Genomic DNA, 24,382 nt, shown 5'->3' with positions numbered 1-24,382 from the left:
AATGTTATAGAGTCTTAGGTAATGTAATAATACATAATGATATAGAGTCTTAGGTAATGTTATAATACATAATGATATAGAGTCTTAGGTAATGTAATAATACATAATGTTATAGAGTCTTACGTAATATTATAATACATAATGTTATAGACTCTAACGTAATATAATGTAATAATACATAATGATATAGAGTCTTTGGTAATGTAATAATACATAATGATATAGAGTCTTAGGTAATGTAATAATACATAATGATATAGAGTCTTAGGTAATGTAATAATACATAATGATATAGAGTCTTAGGTAATGTAATAATACATAATGTTATAGAGTCTTAGGTAATGTAATAATACATAATGATATAGAGTCTTAGGTAATGTAATAATACATAATGATATAGAGTCTTAGGTAATGTTATAATACATAATGATATAGAGTCTTAGGTAATGTAATAATACATAATGTTATAGAGTCTTACGTAATATTATAATACATAATGTTATAGACTCTAACGTAATATAATGTAATAATACATAATGTTATAGAGTCTTAGGTAATGTAATAATACACAATGTTATAGAGTCTTACGTTATATAATACATAATGTTATAGAGTCTTAGCTAATGTAATAATACACAATGTTATAGAGTCTTAGGTAATGTAATAATACATAATGTTATAGAGTCTTAGGTAATGTAATAATACATAATGTTATAGAGTCTTAGGTAATGTAATACACAATGTTATAGAGTCTTACGTAATATAATACATAATGTTATAGAGTCTTAGGTAATGTAATAATACATAATGTTATAGAGTCTTAGGTAATGTGATAATACATAATGTTATAGAGTCTCAGGTAATGTTATAATACATAATGTTATAGAGTCTTAGGTAATGTAATAATACATAATGTTATAGAGTCTTAGGTAATGTAATAATACACAATGTTATAGAGTCTTACGTAATATAATACATAATGTTATAGAGTCTTAGGTGATGTGATAATACATAATGTTATAGAGTCTTAGGTAATGTAATACTACATAATGTTAAAGAGTCTTAGGTAATGTAATAATACACAATGTTATAGAGTCTTAGGTAATGTAATAATACATAATGTCATAGAGTCTTAGGTAATGTAATAATACACAATGTTAAAGAGTCTTAAGTAATATAATAATACATAATGTTATAGAGTCTTAGGTAATGTAATAATACATAATGTCATAGAGTCTTAGGTAATGTAATACTACATAATGATATAGAGTCTTAGGTAATGTAATAATACATAATGATATAGAGTCTTAGGTAATGTAATAATACATAATGTTATAGAGTCTTAGGTTATGTAATAATACATAATGATATAGAGTCTTAGGTAATGTAATAATACATAATGATATAGAGTCTTAGGTAATGTAATAATACATAATGTTATAGAGTCTTAGGTAATGAAATAATACATAATGATATAGAGTCTTAGGTAATGTAATAATACATAATGTTATAGAGTCCAGGTAATGTGATAATACATAATGTTATAGAGTCTTAGGTAATATAATGATACATAATGTTACAGAGTCTTAGGTAATGTAATAATACATAATGATATAGAGTCTTAGGTAATGTTATAATACATAATGTTATAGAGTCTTAGGTAATGTGATAATACATAATGTTATAGAGTCTCAGGTAATGTAATAATACATAATGTTATAGAGTCTCAGGTAATGTAATAATACATAATGTTATAGAGTCTCAGGTAATGTTATAATACATAATGTTATAGAGTCTTAGGTAATGTAATACTACATAATGATATAGAGTCTTAGGTAATGTAATAATACATAATGATATAGAGTCTTAGGTAATGTAATAATACATAATGTTATAGAGTCTTAGGTAATGTAATAATACATAATGTTATAGAGTCTTAGGTAATGTAATAATACATAATGATATAGAGTCTTAGGTAATGTGATAATACATAATGTTATAGAGTCTTAGGTAATATAATGATACATAATGTTACAGAGTCTTAGGTAATGTAATAATACATAATGATATAGAGTCTTAGGTAATGTTATAATACATAATGTTATAGAGTCTTAGGTAATGTGATAATACATAATGTTATAGAGTCTCAGGTAATGTTATAATACATAATGTTATAGAGTCTTAGGTAATGTAATACTACATAATGATATAGAGTCTTAGGTAATGTAATAATACATAATGATATAGAGTCTTAGGTAATGTAATAATACATAATGTTATAGAGTCTTAGGTAATGTAATAATACATAATGATATAGAGTCTTAGGTAATGTAATACTACATAATGTTATAGAGTCATAGGTAATGTAATAATACATAATATTATAGAGTCTTAGGTAATGTAATAATACATAATGATATAGAGTCTTAGGTAATATAATGATACATAATGTTATAGAGTCTTAGGTAATGTAATAATACATAATGATATAGAGTCTTAGGTAATGTAATAATACACAATGTTATAGAGTCTTACGTAATATAATATATAATGTTATAAAGTCTTAGGTAATGTAATAATACATCATGTTATAGTGTCTTAGGTAATGTTATAATACACAATGTTATAGAGTCTTAGGTAATGTAATAATACATAATGATATAGAGTCTTAGGTAATGTGATAATACATAATGTTATAGAGTCTTAGGTAATGTAATAATACACAATGTTATAGAGTCTTACGTAATATAATACATAATGTTATAGAGTCTTAGGTAATGTAATAATACATAATGATATAGAGTCTTAGGTAATGTAATAATACATAATGATATAGAGTCTTAGGTAATGTAATAATACATAATGATATAGAGTCTTAGGTAATGTAATAATACATAATGTTATAGAGTCTTAGGTAATGTTATAATACATAATGTTATAGAGTATTAGGTAATGTAATAATACATAATGATATAGAGTCTTAGGTAATGTTATAATACATAATGTTATAGAGTATTAGGTAATGTTATAATACATAATGATATAGAGTCTTAGGTAATGTAATAATACATAATGTTATAGAGTCTTAGGTAATGTAATAATACATAATGATATAGAGTATTAGGTAATGTTATAATACATAATGATATAGAGTCTTAGGTAATGTAATACACAATGTTATAGAGTCTTAGGTAATGTAACAATACATAATGTCATAGAGTCTTACGTAATATAATACATAATGATATAGAGTCTTAGGTGATGTAATAATACATAATGTCATAGAGTCTTAGGTAATGTAATACACAATGTTATAGAGTCTTACGTAATATAATACATAATGTTATAGAGTCTTAGGTAATGTAATAATACATAATGTTATAGAGTCATAGGTAATGTAATAATACATAATGTTATAGAGTCTCAGGTAATGTTATAATACATAATGTTATAGAGTCTTAGGTAATGTAATACTACATAATGATATAGAGTCTTAGGTAATGTAATAATACATAATGATATAGAGTCTTAGGTAATGTAATAATACATAATGTTATAGAGTCTTAGGTAATGTAATAATACATAATGATATAGAGTCTTAGGTAATGTTATAATACATAATGTTATAGAGTATTAGGTAATGTTATAATACATAATGATATAGAGTCTTAGGTAATGTAATAATACATAATGTTATAGAGTCTTAGGTAATGTAATAATACATAATGATATAGAGTATTAGGTAATGTTATAATACATAATGATATAGAGTCTTAGGTAATGTAATACACAATGTTATAGAGTCTTACGTAATATAATACATAATGTTATAGAGTCTTAGGTGATGTAACAATACATAATGTCATAGAGTCTTACGTAATATAATACATAATGATATAGAGTCTTAGGTGATGTAATAATACATAATGTCATAGAGTCTTAGGTAATGTAATACACAATGTTATAGAGTCTTAGGTAATGTTATAATACATAATGATATAGAGTCATAGGTAATGTAATAATACATAATGTTATAGAGTCTCAGGTAATGTTATAATACATAATGTTATAGAGTCTTAGGTAATGTAATACTACATAATGATATAGAGTCTTAGGTAATGTAATAATACATAATGATATAGAGTCTTAGGTAATGTAATAATACATAATGTTATAGAGTCTTAGGTAATGTAATAATACATAATGATATAGAGTCTTAGGTAATGTAATACTACATAATGTTATAGAGTCATAGGTAATGTAATAATACATAATATTATAGAGTCTTAGGTAATGTAATAATACATAATGATATAGAGTCTTAGGTAATATAATGATACATAATGTTATAGAGTCTTAGGTAATGTAATAATACATAATGATATAGAGTCTTAGGTAATGTAATAATACACAATGTTATAGAGTCTTACGTAATATAATATATAATGTTATAAAGTCTTAGGTAATGTAATAATACATCATGTTATAGTGTCTTAGGTAATGTTATAATACACAATGTTATAGAGTCTTAGGTAATGTAATAATACATAATGTTATAGAGTCTTAGGTAATGTGATAATACATAATGTTATAGAGTCTTAGGTAATGTAATAATACACAATGTTATAGAGTCTTACGTAATATAATACATAATGTTATAGAGTCTTAGGTAATGTAATAATACATAATGATATAGAGTCTTAGGTAATGTAATAATACATAATGATATAGAGTCTTAGGTAATGTAATAATACATAATGATATAGAGTCTTAGGTAATGTAATAATACATAATGTTATAGAGTCTTAGGTAATGTTATAATACATAATGTTATAGAGTATTAGGTAATGTAATAATACATAATGATATAGAGTCTTAGGTAATGTTATAATACATAATGTTATAGAGTATTAGGTAATGTTATAATACATAATGATATAGAGTCTTAGGTAATGTAATAATACATAATGTTATAGAGTCTTAGGTAATGTAATAATACATAATGATATAGAGTATTAGGTAATGTTATAATACATAATGATATAGAGTCTTAGGTAATGTAATACACAATGTTATAGAGTCTTACGTAATATAATACATAATGTTATAGAGTCTTAGGTAATGTAATAATACATAATGTTATAGAGTCTTAGGTAATGTAATAATACATAATGATATAGAGTCTTAGGTAATGTAATACTACATAATGTTATAGAGTCTTAGGTAATGTAATAATACATAATGTCATAGAGTCTTAGGTAATGTAATAATACATAATGATATAGAGTCTTAGGTAATGTAATAATACATAATGTTATAGAGTCTTAGGTAATGTAATAATACATAATGATATAGAGTATTAGGTAATGTTATAATACATAATGATATAGAGTCTTAGGTAATGTTATAATACATAATGTTATAGAGTCTTAGGTAATGTAATAATACATAATGTCATAGAGTCTTAGGTAATGTAATACACAATGTTATAGAGTCTTACGTAATATAATACATAATGTTATAGAGTCTTAGGTAATGTAATAATACATAATGTTATAGAGTCATAGGTAATGTAATAATACATAATGTTATAGAGTCTTAGGTAATGTAATAATACATAATGATATAGAGTCTTAGGTAATGTAATACTACATAATGTTATAGAGTCTTAGGTAATGTAATAATACATAATGATATAGAGTCTTAGGTAATGTAATAATAGAGTCTTAGGTAATGTTATAATACATAATGATATAGAGTCTTAGGTAATGTGATAATACATAATGTTATAGAGTCCAGGTAATGTGATAATACATAATGTTATAGAGTCTTAGGTAATGTAATAATAGAGTCTTAGGTAATGTTATAATACATAATGATATAGAGTCTTAGGTAATGTAATAATACATAATGTTATAGAGTCCAGGTAATGTGATAATACATAATGTTATAGAGTCTTAGGTAATGTAATAATAGAGTCTTAGGTAATGTTATAATACATAATGATATAGAGTCTTAGGTAATGTGATAATACATAATGTTATAGAGTCTTAATAATGCATACATTTATGGAGTCTTTGTTAATTTCTATTGGCCCGAAATGTTAGTTTTCGGGTACTATTGATATCATAACAGGTTATCGGACGAGAGTGGTACCATTATATGTACCGGTACTATTGACACCATTACAGGTTATCGGACGAGAGTGGTACCATTATATATACCGGTACTATTGACACCATTACAGGTTATCGGACGAGAGTGGTACCATTATATGTACCGGTACTATTGACACCATTACAGGTTATCGGACGAGAGTGGTACCATTATATATACCGGTACTATTGACACCATAACAGGTTATCGGACGAGAGTGGTACCATTATATATACCGGTACTATTGACACCATTACAGGTTATCGGACGAGAGTGGTACCATTATATATACCGGTACTATTGACACCATAACAGGTTATCTGACGAGAGTGGTACAATTATATATACCGGTACTATTGACACCATTACAGGTTATCGGACGAGAGTGGTACCATTATATGTACCGGTACTATTGACACCATTACAGGTTATCGGACGAGAGTGGTACCATTATATATACCGGTACTATTGACACCATAACAGGTTATCGGACGAGAGTGGTACCATTATATATACCGGTACTATTGACATCATTACAGGTTATCGGACGAGAGTGGTACGATATTACAGGTTATCTGACGAGAGTGGTACCATTATATGTACCGGTACTATTGACACCATTACAGGTTATCGGACGAGAGTGGTACCATTATATGTACCGGTACTATTGACACCATTACAGGTTATCGGACGAGAGTGGTACCATTATATGTACCGGTACTATTGACACCATTACAGGTTATCGGACGAGAGTGGTACCATTATATGTACCGGTACTATTGACACCATTACAGGTTATCGGACGAGAGTGGTACCATTATATGTACCGGTACTATTGACACCATTACAGGTTATCGGACGAGAGTGGTACCATTATATATACCGGTACTATTGACACCATTACAGGTTATCGGACGAGAGTGGTACCATTATATATACCGGTACTATTGACATCATTACAGGTTATCGGACGAGAGTGGTACCATTATATGTACCGGTACTATTGACACCATTACAGGTTATCGGACGAGAGTGGTACCATTATATATACCGGTACTATTGACATCATTACAGGTTATCGGACGAGAGTGGTACCATTATATATACCGGTACTATTGACACCATTACAGGTTATCGGACGAGAGTGGTACCATTATATGTACCGGTACTATTGACATCATTACAGGTTATCGGACGAGAGTGGTACCATTATATGTACCGGTACTATTGACACCATTACAGGTTATCGGACGAGAGTGGTACCATTATATGTACCGGTACTATTGACACCATTACAGGTTATCGGACGAGAGTGGTACCATTATATGTACCGGTACTATTGACACCATTACAGGTTATCGGACGAGAGTGGTACCATTATATGTACCGGTACTATTGACACCATTACAGGTTATCGGACGAGAGTGGTACCATTATGTATACCGGTACTATTGACACCATTACAGGTTATCGGACGAGAGTGGTACCATTATATGTACCGGTACTATTGACACCATTACAGGTTATCGGACGAGAGTGGTACCATTATATGTACCGGTACTATTGACACCATTACAGGTTATCGGACGAGAGTGGTACCATTATATATACCGGTACTATTGACATCATTACAGGTTATCGGACGAGAGCGGTACGATGTCCTTCAGTTTGGAGAAGACGGGGTCGGTCACACTCAAGGATTTTGATGGAAAGGTGACAATGTTTGGATTCTTTTCTTGAATACAATCGGTATATTGCCTCTGTCGGTATCTATACGTTATCTGTAAGCTGTTGTCTCTCCGTTTGTCTTCCTCTCCGCTTGTCTTCCCTCTCCGTTTGTCTTCCCTCTCCGTTTGGAATATGAACCAAAGACAATAGTAACAAAACACTGTTTGTTTACCTTAGTGGTCCAATGTGTATTGAAATGACAATTGGTTTCCTTCGTAAATAACATCAGCACTGACCTTTCTACAAGTATTGTGTCATTTACAGAACGTTTATATATTTCTCTCAACTTCGAGTTTGAATGATGTTTTTTGAGTAATCATTTTTGTTTTATATCATTTAATTAATAGTTTTTGTCGTTCCATTGTATTTATTCTTTGACATGTTTAATACTGTAAGAATGTCCAATATATTGTTAATATATTCGTTTTGTTTTACATGAGTATTTGAAACTATAGATGTACTTAATGGTTTCCAATACTATTGTTAATATATTCAGGTTATTTTACATGACTATTTGATACTACTGAATAATTTTCATTACTACTTTATTTGTTTTCTAGGACGTGTTTATATTCGATACAAAAACGGAAGTGTTCGTCTTCATCGGGAAGGACACGTCAATCAACGAAAGCAAATTCGCGATGACGTACGCACACGTGAGTATTAATTGATTTAAATCAGCACCAAATCTTAGTTTCTGTAGATATTGTGTTGATATTTTTGAAAACGAATTACACACCCGTTCGTTTGATTCCCACAGACGTACCTGATGCAAACGGACCACCCGCTCAGCCCTATCAGCTGTATCTTAGAGCAAGCCATCGACGCTGCCTTCAACTTCACTTCCGCCTTGGCGGCCTAGAGGAGTTGGTTCAGTTCAGTAGCATAATAACTACATGTAGTAATAAACTCTGTTGGATGGACTCCGTACTGTGAACTTTAACTCAATATCATTACTGAAGTCTAGTATTGTCATGTACATATCCACATTTCTCTTCGAGTGACGATACACTCCATATACCGGGTATGATTTCTTGTCGAGACATGAGTTCGAAGAGTTTATAACACATTGGGTAGTTATATATATGTCCGGTTTTCAGAGAGACAACTCTCACGGTAAACAAATGAATTAGGAAAACACCTTGCATTTTTTTTGTTTTCACAGTCATGATCGTAATTAAGAAGACATTGGAAATTGTTTTCCCATCAACTTATTATAATTGTACCGAAAACAATTGCATACCGATTTTAAACTAACAAAAATCGCATTCTCGCGAAATATTCAAGATAAAAGAAACGTTTTGATTAGAAATTATTTAGTTATATGAATGAAAACAGACGATGATTTGTGAGGAACTATCATGGACCATATACGTTTAACAGTAAATCCAGGCTATAATCCATTGGTCTTAATGGTCATGGCTAATTATAAACCGAGCAGACATCAGTGGCCCCGGTAGGAACTATCATGGACCATGTACGTTTAACAGTAAATCCAGACGTATAATCCATTGGTCTTAATGGTCATGGCTAATTACAAACCGAGCAGACATCATTGGGCCCCGGTAGAAACTATTACGTGACGTATAGATATTTGCGTTAAATTTTAAAGTATGTACCTTATACGGACCTATAGATTTAACGTCATGAACGTTGAACCTAACTAGAGTGACATTTTATTGTACATGGCTTATCTACACGATCTAACTCAAATTTCCAAACACTTCTCTTTCTTCGTATTCGTACGCATACTACGGCCAGTATCTAATACAAGTGTTTTTACTGCATATTACAAATAAAACGAGCAAATCTTCAAATGTGTATGTTTATTTTGTTCATTATGCGGATAATACTGACCTATACGGTATAGTATACTTAATGCGCATGTGGGGTAGTAAACGACGACATTGAAAGGTATTTAATCAGGGCATTTTCAGTGTGGAACATTTTCTGTGTAAAATTTTAAAAAGTGAAAGTAGTGCGGTTATCATTAAGTATGGTCATCTGTGAAACATAACCGTATTTCCTGAAAATGTCAATCGTTTGATAAGACAGGAGGCCTAAACGGTCACCTGCGGTGTTTAAAGTCTTTAATTTCAGCGTATTCAACCCCTCTCCCCGATATTGAATGAAGGCAAAGATCAGCATTCATGGGAACAGAATTGTAGCCCTTCATCATTATATGCCCCTCTGGGCCTCTTGGTTATCAAAAAGAAGTCATTTAAAGCTTTTAGCATGTTTGACCCCTGTCACCTTGAATATAGGTAAAGGTCATTCATTTGAACAAACTTGATAGCCCTTCATCCCAGCACACTATAAACCCAATATCAGGTCTCGGAGCTTATTGAAGGTCGTTTAAAGATTTTAACATATTTGACCCTTGTGACCCTGAATAAAGATCAAGGTCATCCGTTTGAATAATCTTTGTAGCCCTTTATCCAAGCATGCCACAGACCTAATATCAGATGTCTGGGCCACTTGGTTATCAAGAAGTAATTTAAAGGTTTTAGCATAGTTTACCCTTGTGACCTTAAATGAAGGTCAAGATCATCCATTAAACAGAATTTTAGCCCTTCATTCTAGCGTGCTACACACTCAATATCAGGCCTCTAGGTTATTAAGACGTCATTTAAAGGGTTTAGCATGTTTGACTCCTGTCACCTTGAAAATAGGTAGAGGTCATTCATTTGAACAAATTTGGCAGACCTTCATCCAAGTATGCTACAAACACAATATCAGGTCTCTGGGCCTCATGGTTATCAAGAAGAAGTTGTTTAGAGATTTTAGCATATATTAACCCCGGTGACCTTAAATGAAGGTCAGGTCATCCATTTGAACAGAATTTGTAGCCCTTTATCCCAGCATGCCATAGACCTAATAGCAGGTCCCTGGGCATGTTGGTTATTGAGAAGTTAAAATGTTACTTGTTTGCGACGTACGACGACGGACAAAAGACGATCGCAATAGGTCAATTGAAACTTCGTCACAGGTGACATAAAAAGGAGATTTTTTGGCACAACACCCAATATTTCAAACATGAACCGATGATGTCTGAAGTATCAACGAAACTGTATGAAATAAAGAAATGTCCAGAAAGATGACACATTTTTCTTCTGGAAGTTACTAGTATTTGGAAAGATAAACTGTGTGTGCGAACATGTACTTTCGACAATGTCTATTTCCTTTGTCCAGTGAAGTGGATACGTACAGAACCACGTTCGAAGTTGGACCAATTTTCTATTCTATTGATGTTTGTATTTAAGGCTAGATTATACTTACAAATTTACCTGCATGTCGTAACTTGTGGGTCGACCGATTTCTCTGAAGTCTGCTGCGAAGGGACATTAAAGAACCCAATATTTACTGGTAGCCAAAGAGGTGAGTAAAGATAGCCCCTTCAGAAACAAAAGTTTTCTTCTGTTGCTACTAAGGGGACATCGAAGGGAGATGATCAGGAGGCGACTTAAGGATCACAGGTTTTCTTCTGTACATCCTATTAAGGGGACACCAAAGGGAGATCATCAGGAGGCGGCGACTTAAGGACCACAGGTTTTCTTCTGTACATCCTACTAAGGGGACACCAAAGGGAGATCATCAGGAGGAGGCGACTTAAGGACCACAGGTTTTCTTCTGTACATCCTACTAAGGGGACATCGAAGGGACATGATCAGAAGGAGGCGACTTAAGGACCACGGGTTTTTCTTCTGTACATCCTACTAAGGGGACATCGTAGAAGGGACATGATCTGAAGGAGGCGACTAAAGGTACCCCCTTTAGAATCAAGTTGGAGTCTCGTATTGAGGAGGTACTCAAGCATGTTCTTTTTGAGTCCTACTATTCTCCGACTATATAGGGCCGTGTCCCAAGGACTGGTCTCATTTGGTTAGTTTATGTCGACGATGTAACACTCTAAAGTAAACAAGACAAGCGGTTTTCGCAAAATTGACAAAATCGGTTATGGTTAGGGTAAAAAAGTCTTTCATTGCCATTGTCGCCATTAACGATTGTGGCTTTAAATTGATTCAAAATCCGCCTTATGTACCTGATCTTGCTCCATCAGACTTTCATCTATTTCCAAAACTAACAAGAGCTGTTGGAGAACAGCATAGCTCGTCTCGCAAATGTTTGTCAATAAATAATTAAAATATATTAATTGGAATGGTTTCGCAAATTGCATTAATAATATTTATATTGTTTACTTGATCAGATTATGTTTTGTGAATTCATGCAATTTTCAAAACCATACCAATTTATAAATATATATATAAATTATTTATTGAAAACATTTTGGAGACAACCTATGCTGTTGTAGATTAAATGAAGATATTAAACACAAATGTAATTGCTTTTGGACATATTTCTTCAATTTTTTGACAACATATCCTAATGAGAGTTATCTCCCTTGAAAAAGGTGGCCCGGTATAAATTGTCTATTGTGACGTTTTCATATTGTTTTATATTCAGTTTCACCCCAAGAAAGGATAGTGTAACTCCATAGGGACTCTTTCACCAAATATCAGCACCCTAGTACAATAATAAAGTGATGTGTTAAAAAGCTTTCAACATTTGCACGAAATTTTTTTTTTTAAATGTGTTTTTTCCTCAAAAAAATATTTCAGTTTAACTCAGGAAAGGGATAGTTTAACCCCCACAGGGAACCTAATACCATGTATTAATATGCCTTTCAACACTCACAATATAAACTTAACACAAAGTCCAAAGATTTAAAAACAAAAAAAAACACAGATTTAAAAAGAAAAAATCCAATTTCTTTTTGAAGTTTTACTCCAGGAAGGGATTGTCTTACTCTCTAGGGACTCTATTGCCAAATATCAGCATCCTTGTACAATTATAGTGATGTATTAAAACCTCTTAACACTTGCACCAAAAACTTAACGCATAAATATTCTAAGTCCAAAAATTTGATAATTCTGGTTATTTCCCCAAAAAACCTTTTAGTTTAACTCCGGCAGGGGATAGTTTAACCCAAGAGTAAGTTTATTACTAACTATCAGCACCCTAGTACAATTATAAAGTGATTTATTAATACCTTTCAACGCTTGCACCAAAAACTTAACACAGAAATATTCTAAGTCCAAAAATTTGAAAATTCTAGTTTTTTCCAAAAAAAATCTTTTAGTTTAACTCTGGCAGGGGATAGTTTAACCCCAGAGGGACTCTATTGCCAATTATCAGCACCCTAGTACAATTATAAAGTGATGTATTAATACCTTTCAACACTCGCACCAAAAACTTAACGCAGAAATATTCTTAGTCCAAAAATTTGAAAATTCTAGTTAAAAAAAAAAAAAATCTTTTAGTTTAACTCTGGCAGGGGATAGTCTAACCCCAGAGGGACTCTATTGCCAATTATCAGCACCCTAGTACAATTATAAAGTGATGTATTAATACCTTTCAACACTCGCACCAAAAACTTAACTCAGAAATATTCTTAGTCCAAAAATTTGAAAATTCTAGTTTAAAAAAAAAAAATCTTTTAGTTCAACTCTGGTAGGGGATAGTCTAACCCCAGAGGGACTCTATTGCCAATTATCAGCACCCTAGTACAATTATAAAGTGATGTATTAATACCTTTCAACACTCGCACCAAAAACTTAACGCAGAAATATTTTAAGTCCAAAAATTTGAAAATTCTAGTTTAAAAAAAAAAAAAATCTTTTAGTTTAACTCTGGCAGGGGATAGTCTAACCCCAGAGGGACTCTATTGCCAATTATCAGCACCCTAGTACAATTATAAAGTGATGTATTAATACCTTTCAACACTCGCACCAAAAACTTAACGCAGAAATATTTTAAGCCCAAAAATTTGAAAATTCTAGTTTAAAAAAAAAAAATCTTTTAGTTTAACTCTGGCAGGGGATAGTCTAACCCCAGAGGGACTCTATTGCCAATTATCAGCACCCTAGTACAATTATAAAGTGATGTATTAATACTTTTCAACACTCGCACCAAAAACTTAACGCAAAATTTTTCTAAGTCCAACAATTTTCAAAAATCTGTTTTTTTTTTCCAAAAAATCATTTAGTTTAACTCCGGCAGGGGATAGTTTGACCCCCACAGGGACCATATTACCATAAATTACTATGCCTTTCAACACTGGCACCAAAAATTTAACATTTGGAAAACCAACGCCGACGCCGACGCCGGAGTGACAACATAAGCTCTCACTCTTCTTCGAAGAGACGAGCTAAAAACAGCTACTTCAGGCACCCTAACCCTAACATGGAGTGGATGACTTACTGAACAACCAAGAAAAGGAGTTCTATAAAAGTGGCATTGAGACCCTTAAACACCGCTGGCAACGTGTTTAGATACTGAAGGGGGCTATGTTGAAAATTAATACAATATGTCCTGCAAAATTCAAATCCTTCAATATGGGGCTCACAACTTATCAATCAGCCCTCCTACTCCTACCATTACGGAATGCATAACCTGTAGATATTTTTGAAATTCCATCTATTTCCTTCTACAAAATACACAGGAGTATTTATCTCTCCGTCTTTTAACACAAGTTTTAATCTCTCAACATCTTAACACTGGAAGTAGACAATACTTGTACATAAGAAATTTAGAGGGAAGTCCTACATATAACTGTAGACCAGATGTAAGTACCCATCATCTTTAACTTGTGATAGTTATACCAAAAACAAAATACCTGAAAGTATGTTGTTATATATCACTGTTACAGAAAAAAAAACACTTTTACTGGGAAATGTTTACTCCAAACAATAAACAAGGAAGTACTTTGATGGTCCAAAACGATACAAAACTAAGTAAATTGTTTAGTTAATTGTTTGTACCAATTGTTTTAAATATAGAAATTATTGTGGAATTGTATATTTGTACTCTGTAAGGTAACATTAACAAGCATCACAAATCTTGTCTACAATCAATTCTATTCTTCATTTAAGCATTGAACGGCTTTCATAGTCAATATGAATGCCAACTGAAAGCCGTTCAATGCTTATATTTACCATCTGCGATTTTTTATTGGTCGTGCGATTTTTTTTTGAAATTTTCAAATTCAAATTTCAGTTGGCAGTTCATAGGCTGGTGAACTCGCAACTGAATTGGTAGGGTTATATAGTGGCAGTGCCATACAATGGTAAATATATGTACATGTACATGTATATGTTAATTATTAAACTTTATCATTATTCATTCCATATTGAACAAGAGATCCCAGAGGGATCTTGGCGCCCACCATTGAATGATCTTTATAGGTTCCATGTCAGATTGATCTTTTCTCTACTTTTCCCTTCCTCTAAGTCTTACTAATCTGTGTAAATTCAGAAACAGCCCTCTATAGCTAGTACTTTTCAAACCAGGGGAACCTATTATATATAGAATTTAAGATTTAGCGATAATGGCTGTCTGTCGGCCATGTTGTTTTCGGATTGGTCCCAATATGCATAACTAGGCACTGAGGGAAACCTACATATGAAATTTGAGGAAGATTCCTTCAGTACTTTCTGAGAAATAGCGATAACAAACTTCAATTGTCAATATCCAAGATGGCTGCCTGTTGGCCATGTTGTTTTCCGATTGGTCTCAAAATGCAATATGCATAACTACGCACCAAGAAAACCTACATATGAAATTTGAGAAAGATCCCTTCAGTGCTTTCTGAGAAATAGCGATAACAAACTTCAATTGTCAAAATCCAAGATGGCTGCCTGTCGACCATGTTGTTTTCCGATTGGTCTCAAATGCAATATGCATAACTAGGCAGCAAGGAGAATCTACATATGAAATTTGAGAAAGATCCCTTCAGTACTTTCTCAGAAATAGCGATAACAAACTTCAATTGTCAAAATCCAAGATGGCTGCCTGTCGGCCATGTTGTTTTCTGATTGGTCTCAAAATGTCCCCGAGGGGAACCTACATATAAAATTTGGGAAAGATCCCTTCAGTACTTTCTGAGAAATAGCGATAACAAACTTCAATTATCAATATCCAAGATGGCTGCCTGTCGATCATGTTGTTTTCCGATTGGTCTCAAAATGCAATATGCATAACTAGGCACCAAGGGGAACATACATGTGAAATTTGAGAAAGATCCCTTCAGTACTTTCTGAGAAATAGCGATAACAAACTTCAATTGTCAAAATCCAAGATGGCTGCCTGTCGGCCATGTTGTTTTCCAATTGGTCTCAAAATGCAATATGCATAACTAGGCACCAAGGGGAACCTACATGTAAAATTTGAGAAAGATCCCTTCAGTACTTTCTGAGAAATAGCGATAACAAACTTCAATTGTCAAAATCCAAGATGGCTGCCTGTTGGCCATGTTGTTTTCCGATTGGTCTCAAAATACAATATGCATAACTAGGCACCAAGGGGAACCTACATATGACATTTGGGAAAGATCCCTTCATTACTTTCTGAGAAATAGCGATAACAAACATCAATTGTCAAAATCCAAGATGGCTGCCTGTCGGCCATGTTGTTTTCCGATTGGTCTCAAAATGCAATATGCATAACTAGGCACCAAGGGGAACCTACATGTGAAATTTGAGAAAGATCCCTTCAGTACTTTCTGAGAAATAGCGATAACAAACTTCAATTGTCAAAATCCAAGATGGCTGCCTGTCGGCCATGTTGCTTACCGATTGGTCTCAAAATGCAATATGCATAACTTGGCACCAAGGGGAACCTACATATGAAATTTGAGAAAGATCCCTTCAGTAACTTTCTCAGAAATAGCGATAACGAACTTCAATTGTCAAAATCCAAGATGGCTGCCTGTCGGCCATGTTGTTTTCCGATTGGTCTCAAAATGCAATATGCATAACTAGGCACCAAGGGGAACCTACGAATGAAATTTGAGAAAGATCCCTTCAGTACTTTCTGAGAAATAGCGATAACAAACTTCAATTGTCAGAATCCAAGATGGCTGCCTGGCGGCCATGTTGTTTTCCGATTGGTCTCAAAATGCAATATGCATAACTAGGCACCAAGGGGAACCTACATATGAAATTTGAGAAAAATCCCTTCTGTACTTTCTTAGAAATAGCGATAACGAACTTCAATTGTCAAAATCCAAGATGGCTGCCTGTCGGCCATGTTGTTTTCCGATTGGTCTCAAAATGCAATATGCATAACTAGGCACCAAGGGGAACCTACATATGAAATTTGAGAACGATCCCTTCAGTACTTTCTGAGGATTAGCGATAACAAGAATTGTTTACGGACGGACGGACGGACGGAGGGAGGGACGGACGGACGACGGACCACGGACGCAGGGCGATTTGAATAGCCCACCATCTGATGATGGTGGGCTAAAAAGGTGTTACCAGTTCCGAAGATTCATTTGCCTTTCAATGTACTTCAGAAAGGCGTTCTGTAAGCCCCAAGCCTGTTTTCCAACTCAAATCATTATACAAATGTATGTAAATATGAATTTATATTGATCATTGTTTGAACTGAATTCACACTGATAACAAAAACAGAAGGACAGAGACTTGGTGTACAAGGCACTATTTATTTGTAGGTGGCTACAACAGAAATACAAAACTAGGAAGACTATAGAGCAGGTAAAAACCAAAATACAGGACTGGCGAAATGAGACTCAAATACACCGCAGCTTCAACAGGATTGCACCAAATGCCAAAACAAAATAACAAATTAGCAAAAACCAGAAAAATGACTCACTGGTCAATCTCATTTTGATAATGCTGAAAATGATTTCAGATTCAAATGAATTGTTTGATATCTTCAAAATGGTTGGCATGTGGCAAAAACAAATGCGTAGGTACATTAAGCAGCATGTGTAGATAACACTGGCATTCTCTAGTGGTTTGGTCTACAGAAATGTTCAGAATATTTACATACGATCATAATGTCTGATGATCACTAATTTCAGTGTCCAATTTAACAGCAGTGGGTTTCCAAAACATATTTGACATTAAGGTAAATTAATAATTAGTACAAACATGTAGTAATATTGTTGTTTTATTGAACTCTGGACCATGAAGAAGACTTCAAATCAATTTAAACACTCAACTGTCAATCAATTCAAAACAATTTCAAACCAAAGTACCTGTATGTAAGAAAGTAATAAATTAGCCAACAAAGTCTTTGTGTTGTTAAATAGAACTTAAACCAGGGTTGATTAGTAGTTTGCCACTACATGTACATATAATTTATGTCTACATAAGAAATAACTAAACTTGGTCCACAAATGTAACAACATAAAAAGGTAATAAATGTTATATCCAATGAGTGATATTGGAATAATTTAGGAAACAAGAGACAAGTTATGTGTAAATTTCAATACAATTATATAATATAATGTTAATAAAGTGTGTGTATAAAAAAGGTGTTTGGTAAACAAAGATAGAAATAACTACGACAATCCCTCTAATGTTTCTCTGTATACCAAAACCATCATTGTTGTCGGACACTAAACAATAGGTAATTATACAGCTCTCTAAATGACCAGCACTAGCAATGTTCATTCTTCATTCAATATGCGCCTAATTAAACTTCAATTTTTTTAAATTCTAATTTTATTCAGCTCTTCAGTAAACAGCATAGTTGTCCAAAATCTGGACACATGTGAACTTCTCACGGAACATGTTATTAGATTATGGGTAGTGTTAAGTTACTCTATTGCAAAGTATTTAAATGCAGCATGTGGCCTCTCCTCCAAGGATTCTCCACGATAACTTCCTGTGGAGTGGCCACTCCTGCCAGGATTCTCCACGATAACTTCCTGTGGAGTGGCCTCTCCTCCGAGGATTCTCTACGGTAACTTCCTGTGGAGTGGCCTCTCCTCCGAGGATTCTCCAAGGTAACTGGATTTATTTTAAGAAAGCCTCAAATTCCTTGTTCGGTCTTAACCCGTCCTTCACACATGTGATTGGGATAACAGGGTGTGTAGACTTCATCAGGTATCTCTGAAAATAAACAAAAACAGATAAACACTGAATTACCAGGGAAGAGTTAAAAACATAAGTAAATCCAGACTGACAAAAGAGGTATTCGGCGACCTCAGACCTGCCACAGCCATTTTAAAATTGGTTTTATTGATGTTTTAGAACCTATCAGGACATATAATCTCAATACCAAATGAAAACACAATCACTTATATACACAGGCAATATTCCTTCACGTGAAATTCACGCGAAAATTTTTACATGCATTTCTCGTGAAAAGGGCAAAAAAGTGAAATTCACAGGAATTTCAAGTGATTTTTTTAATTGTGAATTCCACGTAAAAAATTTCATGTGAATTTCACGTGAAAAAAAGATTCACGTGAAATTCACGTGAAAAACTCATGTGAATTTCACTTGACAAAATCGTGTGAATTTCACATGAAAAAAAAAATTCAAATGAAAGAATATTGTCCATATGATCATAACATATTTTCAAAAGTCTAAATATTGTCATATGATAATATCCACCCCTCTAATGACTGTATTTATGTAGTAATTCTATTGAGCCAACAGATTTTTAAAAACCTACACCAAAAACCTTAAGTTTGACTTATGACCCCTTAACAGTGACAAGATCACCACAATTTATTCAGGAGCAGAATTTGATGTTATAATACTTTGATGTATTCACAAGCTACAGTGTCAGAAGTGGTCTTATGGGAATTTTTAACCCTATCAGTGTCAGAATTGGTCTTATGGGATTGACCTTTGACCCCTTAACCGTGATAACCAACTTCAATAAGTGGTAGAGCTTTACCGTATTCTATATTGTAATGATATGACCATAGTTTGTTCTAGGGTTCATGAGCTACAATGTATCTCCTACACAAACTTGTTAACGACTGAAGAAAGGGACAAAAACACTTCCCCCTCACTTTACTGAGTGGGAGTATAATCCCCTCCTTTATTTACTATGGTTATAATTCCCACCCTCTCTTTACTGAGTGGGGGTATAATCTCCTCCTTCCTTTACTATGGTTATAATTCCCACCCTCTCTTTAGTGAATGGGGGTATAATCCCCTCCTTTATTTACTATGGGTATAAATCCCACCCTCTCTTTACTGAGTGGGGGTATAATCCCCTCCTTTATTTAATATGGGTATAATTCCAACCCTCTCTTCACTGAGTGGGGGTATAATCTCCTCCTTCCTTTACTATGGTTATAATTCCCACCCTCTCTTTACTGAGTGGGGGTATAATCTCCTCCTTCCTTTACTATGGGTATAATTCCCACCCTCTCTTTACTGAGTGGGGGTATAATCCCCTCCTTTATTTACTATGCTTATAATTCCAACCCCCTCTTTACTGAGTGGGGGTATAATCTCCTCCTTCCTTTACTATGGTTATAATTCCCACCCTCTCTTTACTGAGTGGGGGTATAATCTCCTCCTCCTTCCTTTACTATGGTTATAATTCCCACCCTCTCTTTACTGAGTGGGGGTATAATCCCCTCCTTCCTTTACTATGGTTATAATTCCCACCCTCTCTTTACTGAGTGGGGGTATAATCCCCTCCTTTATTTACTATGGGTATAATTCTCACCCTCTCTTTAGTGAGTGGGGGTATAATCTCCTCCTTCCTTTACTATGGTTATAATTCCCACCCTCTCTTTACTGAGTGGGGGTATAATCCCCTCCTTTATTTACTATGGTTATAATTCCCACCCTCTCTTTACTGAGTGGGGGTATAATCCCCTCCTTTATTTACTATGGGTATAATTCCCACCCTCTCTTTACTGAGTGGGGGTATAATTCCAACCCTCTCTTTACTGAGTGGGGGTATAATTCCCACCCTCTCTTTACTGAGTGGGGGTATAATCTCCTCCTTCCTTTACTATGGTTATAATTCCCACCCTCTCTTTACTGAGTGGGGGTATAATCCCCTCCTTTATTTACTATGGTTATAATTCCCACCCTCTCTTTACTGAGTGGGGGTATAATTCCCACCCTCTCTTTACTGAGTGGGGGTATAATTCCCACCCTCTCTTTACTGAGTGGGGGTATAATCTCCTCCTTTATTTACTATGGTTATAATTCCCACCCTCTCTTTACTGAGTGGGGGTATAATTCCCACCCTCTCTTTACTGAGTGGGGGTATAATCCCCTCCTTTATTTACTATGGTTATAATTCCCACCCTCTCTTTACTGAGTGGGGGTATAATCTCCTCCTTTATTTACTATGGTTATAATTCCCACCCTCTCTTTACTGAGTGGGGGTATAATTCCCACCCTCTCTTTACTGAGTGGGGGTATAATCCCCTCCTTTATTTACTATGGTTATAATTCCCACCCTCTCTTTACTGAGTGGGGGTATAATTCCCACCCTCTCTTTACTGAGTGGGGGTATAATCCCCTCCTTCCTTTACTATGGTTATAATTCCCACCCTCTCTTTACTGAGTGGGGGTATAATTCCCACCCTCTCTTTACTGAGTGGGGGTATAATCTCCTCCTTTATTTACTATGGTTATAATTCCCACCCTCTCTTTACTGAGTGGGGGTATAATCCCCTCCTTTATTTACTATGGTTATAATTCCCACCCTCTCTTTACTGAGTGGGGGTATAATTCCCACCCTCTCTTTACTGAGTGGGGGTATAATCCCCTCCTTCCTTTACTATGGTTATAATTCCCACCCTCTCTTTACTGAGTGGGGGTATAATCTCCTCCTCCTTCCTTTACTATGGTTATAATTCCCACCCTCTCTTTACTGAGTGGGGGTATAATCTCCTCCTTCCTTTACTATTGTTATAATTCCCACCCTCTCTTTACTGAGTGGGGGTATAATCTCCTCCTTCCTTTACTATGGTTATAATTCCCACCCTCTCTTTACAGAGTGGGGGTATAATCCCCTCCTTTATTTACTATGGTTATAATTCCCACCCTCTCTTTACTGAGTGGGGGTATAATTCCCACCCTCTCTTTACTGAGTGGGGGTATAATTCCCACCCTCTCTTTACTGAGTGGGGGTATAATCTCCTCCTTTATTTACTATGGTTATAATTCCCACCCTCTCTTTACTGAGTGGGGGTATAATTCCCTCCTTCCTTTACTATTGTTATAATTCCCACCCTCTCTTTACTGAGTGGGGGTATAATCTCCTCCTTCCTTTACTATGGTTATAATTCCCACCCTCTCTTTACTGAGTGGGGGTATAATTCCCACCCTCTCTTTACTGAGTGGGGGTATAATCTCCTCCTTTATTTACTATGGTTATAATTCCAACCCCCTCTTTACTGAGTGGGGGTATAATTCCCTCCTTCCTTTACTATAGTTATAATTCCCACCCTCACTTTACTGAGTGGGGGTATAATCTCCTCCTCCTTCCTTTACTATAGTTATAATTCCCACCCTCTCTTTACTGAGTGGGGGTATAATCCCCTCCTTTATTTACTATGGTTATAATTCCCACCCTCTCTTTACTGAGTGGGGGTATAATCTCCTCCTTCCTTTACTATGGTTATAATTCCCACCCTCACTTTACTGAGTGGGGGTATAATCTCCTCCTTCCTTTACTATGGTTATAATTCCCACCCTCTCTTTACTGAGTGGGGGTATAATTCCAACCCTCTCTTTACTGAGTGGGGTATAATTCCCACCCTCTCTTTACTGAGTGGGGGTATAATCCCCTCCTTTATTTACTATGGTTATAATTCCCACCCTCACTTTACTGAGTGGGGGTATAATCTCCTCCTTCCTTTACTATGGTTATAATTCCCACCCTCTCTTTACTGAGTGGGGGTATAATTCCCACCCTCTCTTTACTGAGTGGGGGTATAATTCCAACCCTCTCTTTACTGAGTGGGGGTATAATCTCCTCCTTCCTTTACTATGGTTATAATTCCCACCCTCTCTTTACTGAGTGGGGGTATAATTCCCTCCTTTATTTACTATGGTTATAATTCCCACCCTCTCTTTACTGAGTGGGGGTATAATCTCCTCCTTCCATTACTATGGTTATAATTCCCACCCTCTCTTTACTGAGTGGGGGTATAATCTCCTCCTTCCTTTACTATGGTTATAATTCCCACCCTCTCTTTACTGAGTGGGGGTATAATTCCCACCCTCTCTTTACTGAGTGGGGGTATAATTCCCACCCTCTCTTTACTGAGTGGGGGTATAATCTCCTCCTTCCTTTACTATGGTTATAATTCCAACCCTCTCTTTACTGAGTGGGGGTATAATTCCCTCCTTTATTTACTATGGTTATAATTCCCACCCTCTCTTTACTGAGTGGGGGTATAATCCCCTCCTTCCTTTACTATGGTTATAATTCCCACCCTCTCTTTACTGAGTGGGGGTATAATCCCCTCCTTTATTTACTATGGTTATAATTCCAACCCTCTCTTTACTGAGTGGGGGTATAATTCCAACCCTCTCTTTACTGAGTGGGGTATAATCCCCTCCTTTATTTACTATGGGTATAATTAAACTCACATGAGCATACGGCATGGCATTCATTCTCTCATCAATGGAAGCATCTCTTCCAGTCCAGACAAACAGATGTTTCACAGTATCCAAAATATAAACATCCTGCAAAATGACAAACAATTCATCCTCATCAATGCCTTGAGAATACACCAGAGATGGGTTAAGATTTAGGGGTGACTAAAGTCTATTAAACATGACACAGACTTAGATTTAGGGTGACTAAAGTCTGTATTAAACCAGACACAGACTTAGATTTAGGGGTGACTAACGTCTATTAAACATGACACAGACTTAGATTTAGGGGTGACTAAAGTCTATTAAACCAGACACAGACTTAGATTTAGGGGTGACTAAAGTCTGTATTAAACCAGACACAGACTTAGATTTAGGGGTGACTAAAGTCTGTATTAAACCAGACACAGACTTAGATTTAGGGGTGACTAACGTCTATTAAACATGACACAGACTTAGATTTAGGGGTGACTAAAGTCTATTAAACCAGACACAGACTTAGATTTAGGGGTGACTAACGTCTATTAAACATGACACAGACTTAGATTTAGGGGTGACTAAAGTCTATTAAACCAGACACAGACTTAGATTTAGGGGTGACTAAAGTCTATTAAACATGACACAGACTTAGATTTAGGGGTGACTAAAGTCTGTATTAAACCAGACACAGACTTAGATTTAGGGGTGACTAAAGTCTGTATTAAACCAGAGATGGGCTAAGATTTAGGGGTGACTAAAGTCTGTATTAAACCAGACACAGACTTAGATTTAGGGGTGACTAAAGTCTGTATTAAACCAGACAGACTTAGATGTAGGAGTGACTAAAGTCTATTAAACATGACACAGACTTAGATTTAGGGGTGACTAAAGTCTGTATTAAACCAAACACAGACTTAGATTTAGGGGTGACTAAAGTCTGTATTAAACCAGAGATGGGCTAAGATTTAGGGGTGACTAAAGTCTGTATTAAACCAGACACAGACTTAGATTTAGGGTGACTAAAGTCTGTACTAAACCAGACACAGACTTAGATTTAGGGGTGACTAAAGTCTGTATTAAACCAGACAGACTTAGATTTAGGGTGACTAAAGTCTGTA

The 24,382-nt window shown here is 34.5% G+C and overlaps 2 protein-coding genes across 2 annotated transcripts in view; one reads left to right on the top strand and one right to left on the bottom strand.

Annotated features, from left to right (window-relative positions):
• Positions 1-9,695, top strand: part of LOC117331018 (gelsolin-like protein 2) — a 50,953-nt gene extending 41,258 nt beyond the window's left edge. Inside the window, exons 14-16 of the mRNA XM_033889611.1 lie at positions 7,791-7,869; positions 8,445-8,540; positions 8,645-9,695. Of these exons, the coding sequence (XP_033745502.1) occupies positions 7,791-7,869; positions 8,445-8,540; positions 8,645-8,746 (277 nt within the window). The 3' untranslated portion in view covers positions 8,747-9,695. The remainder of the gene's footprint in view (positions 1-7,790; positions 7,870-8,444; positions 8,541-8,644) is intronic.
• Positions 9,696-17,368: 7,673 nt separating this feature from the next.
• LOC117331445 (gelsolin-like protein 2) overlaps positions 17,369-24,382 on the bottom strand; it is a 55,626-nt gene continuing 48,612 nt past the window's right edge. Inside the window, exons 13-14 of the mRNA XM_033890159.1 lie at positions 23,280-23,375; positions 17,369-18,806 (exon numbers count right to left, since the gene is read on the bottom strand). Coding sequence (XP_033746050.1) covers positions 18,711-18,806; positions 23,280-23,375 — 192 coding nt within the window. The 3' untranslated portion in view covers positions 17,369-18,710. The remainder of the gene's footprint in view (positions 18,807-23,279; positions 23,376-24,382) is intronic.

This window comes from Pecten maximus, chromosome 7 (genome assembly GCF_902652985.1).
Source record: "Pecten maximus chromosome 7, xPecMax1.1, whole genome shotgun sequence".
NCBI lineage: Eukaryota > Metazoa > Mollusca > Bivalvia > Pectinida > Pectinidae > Pecten > Pecten maximus.
This window is presented reverse-complemented; position numbering and strand designations above follow the sequence as displayed.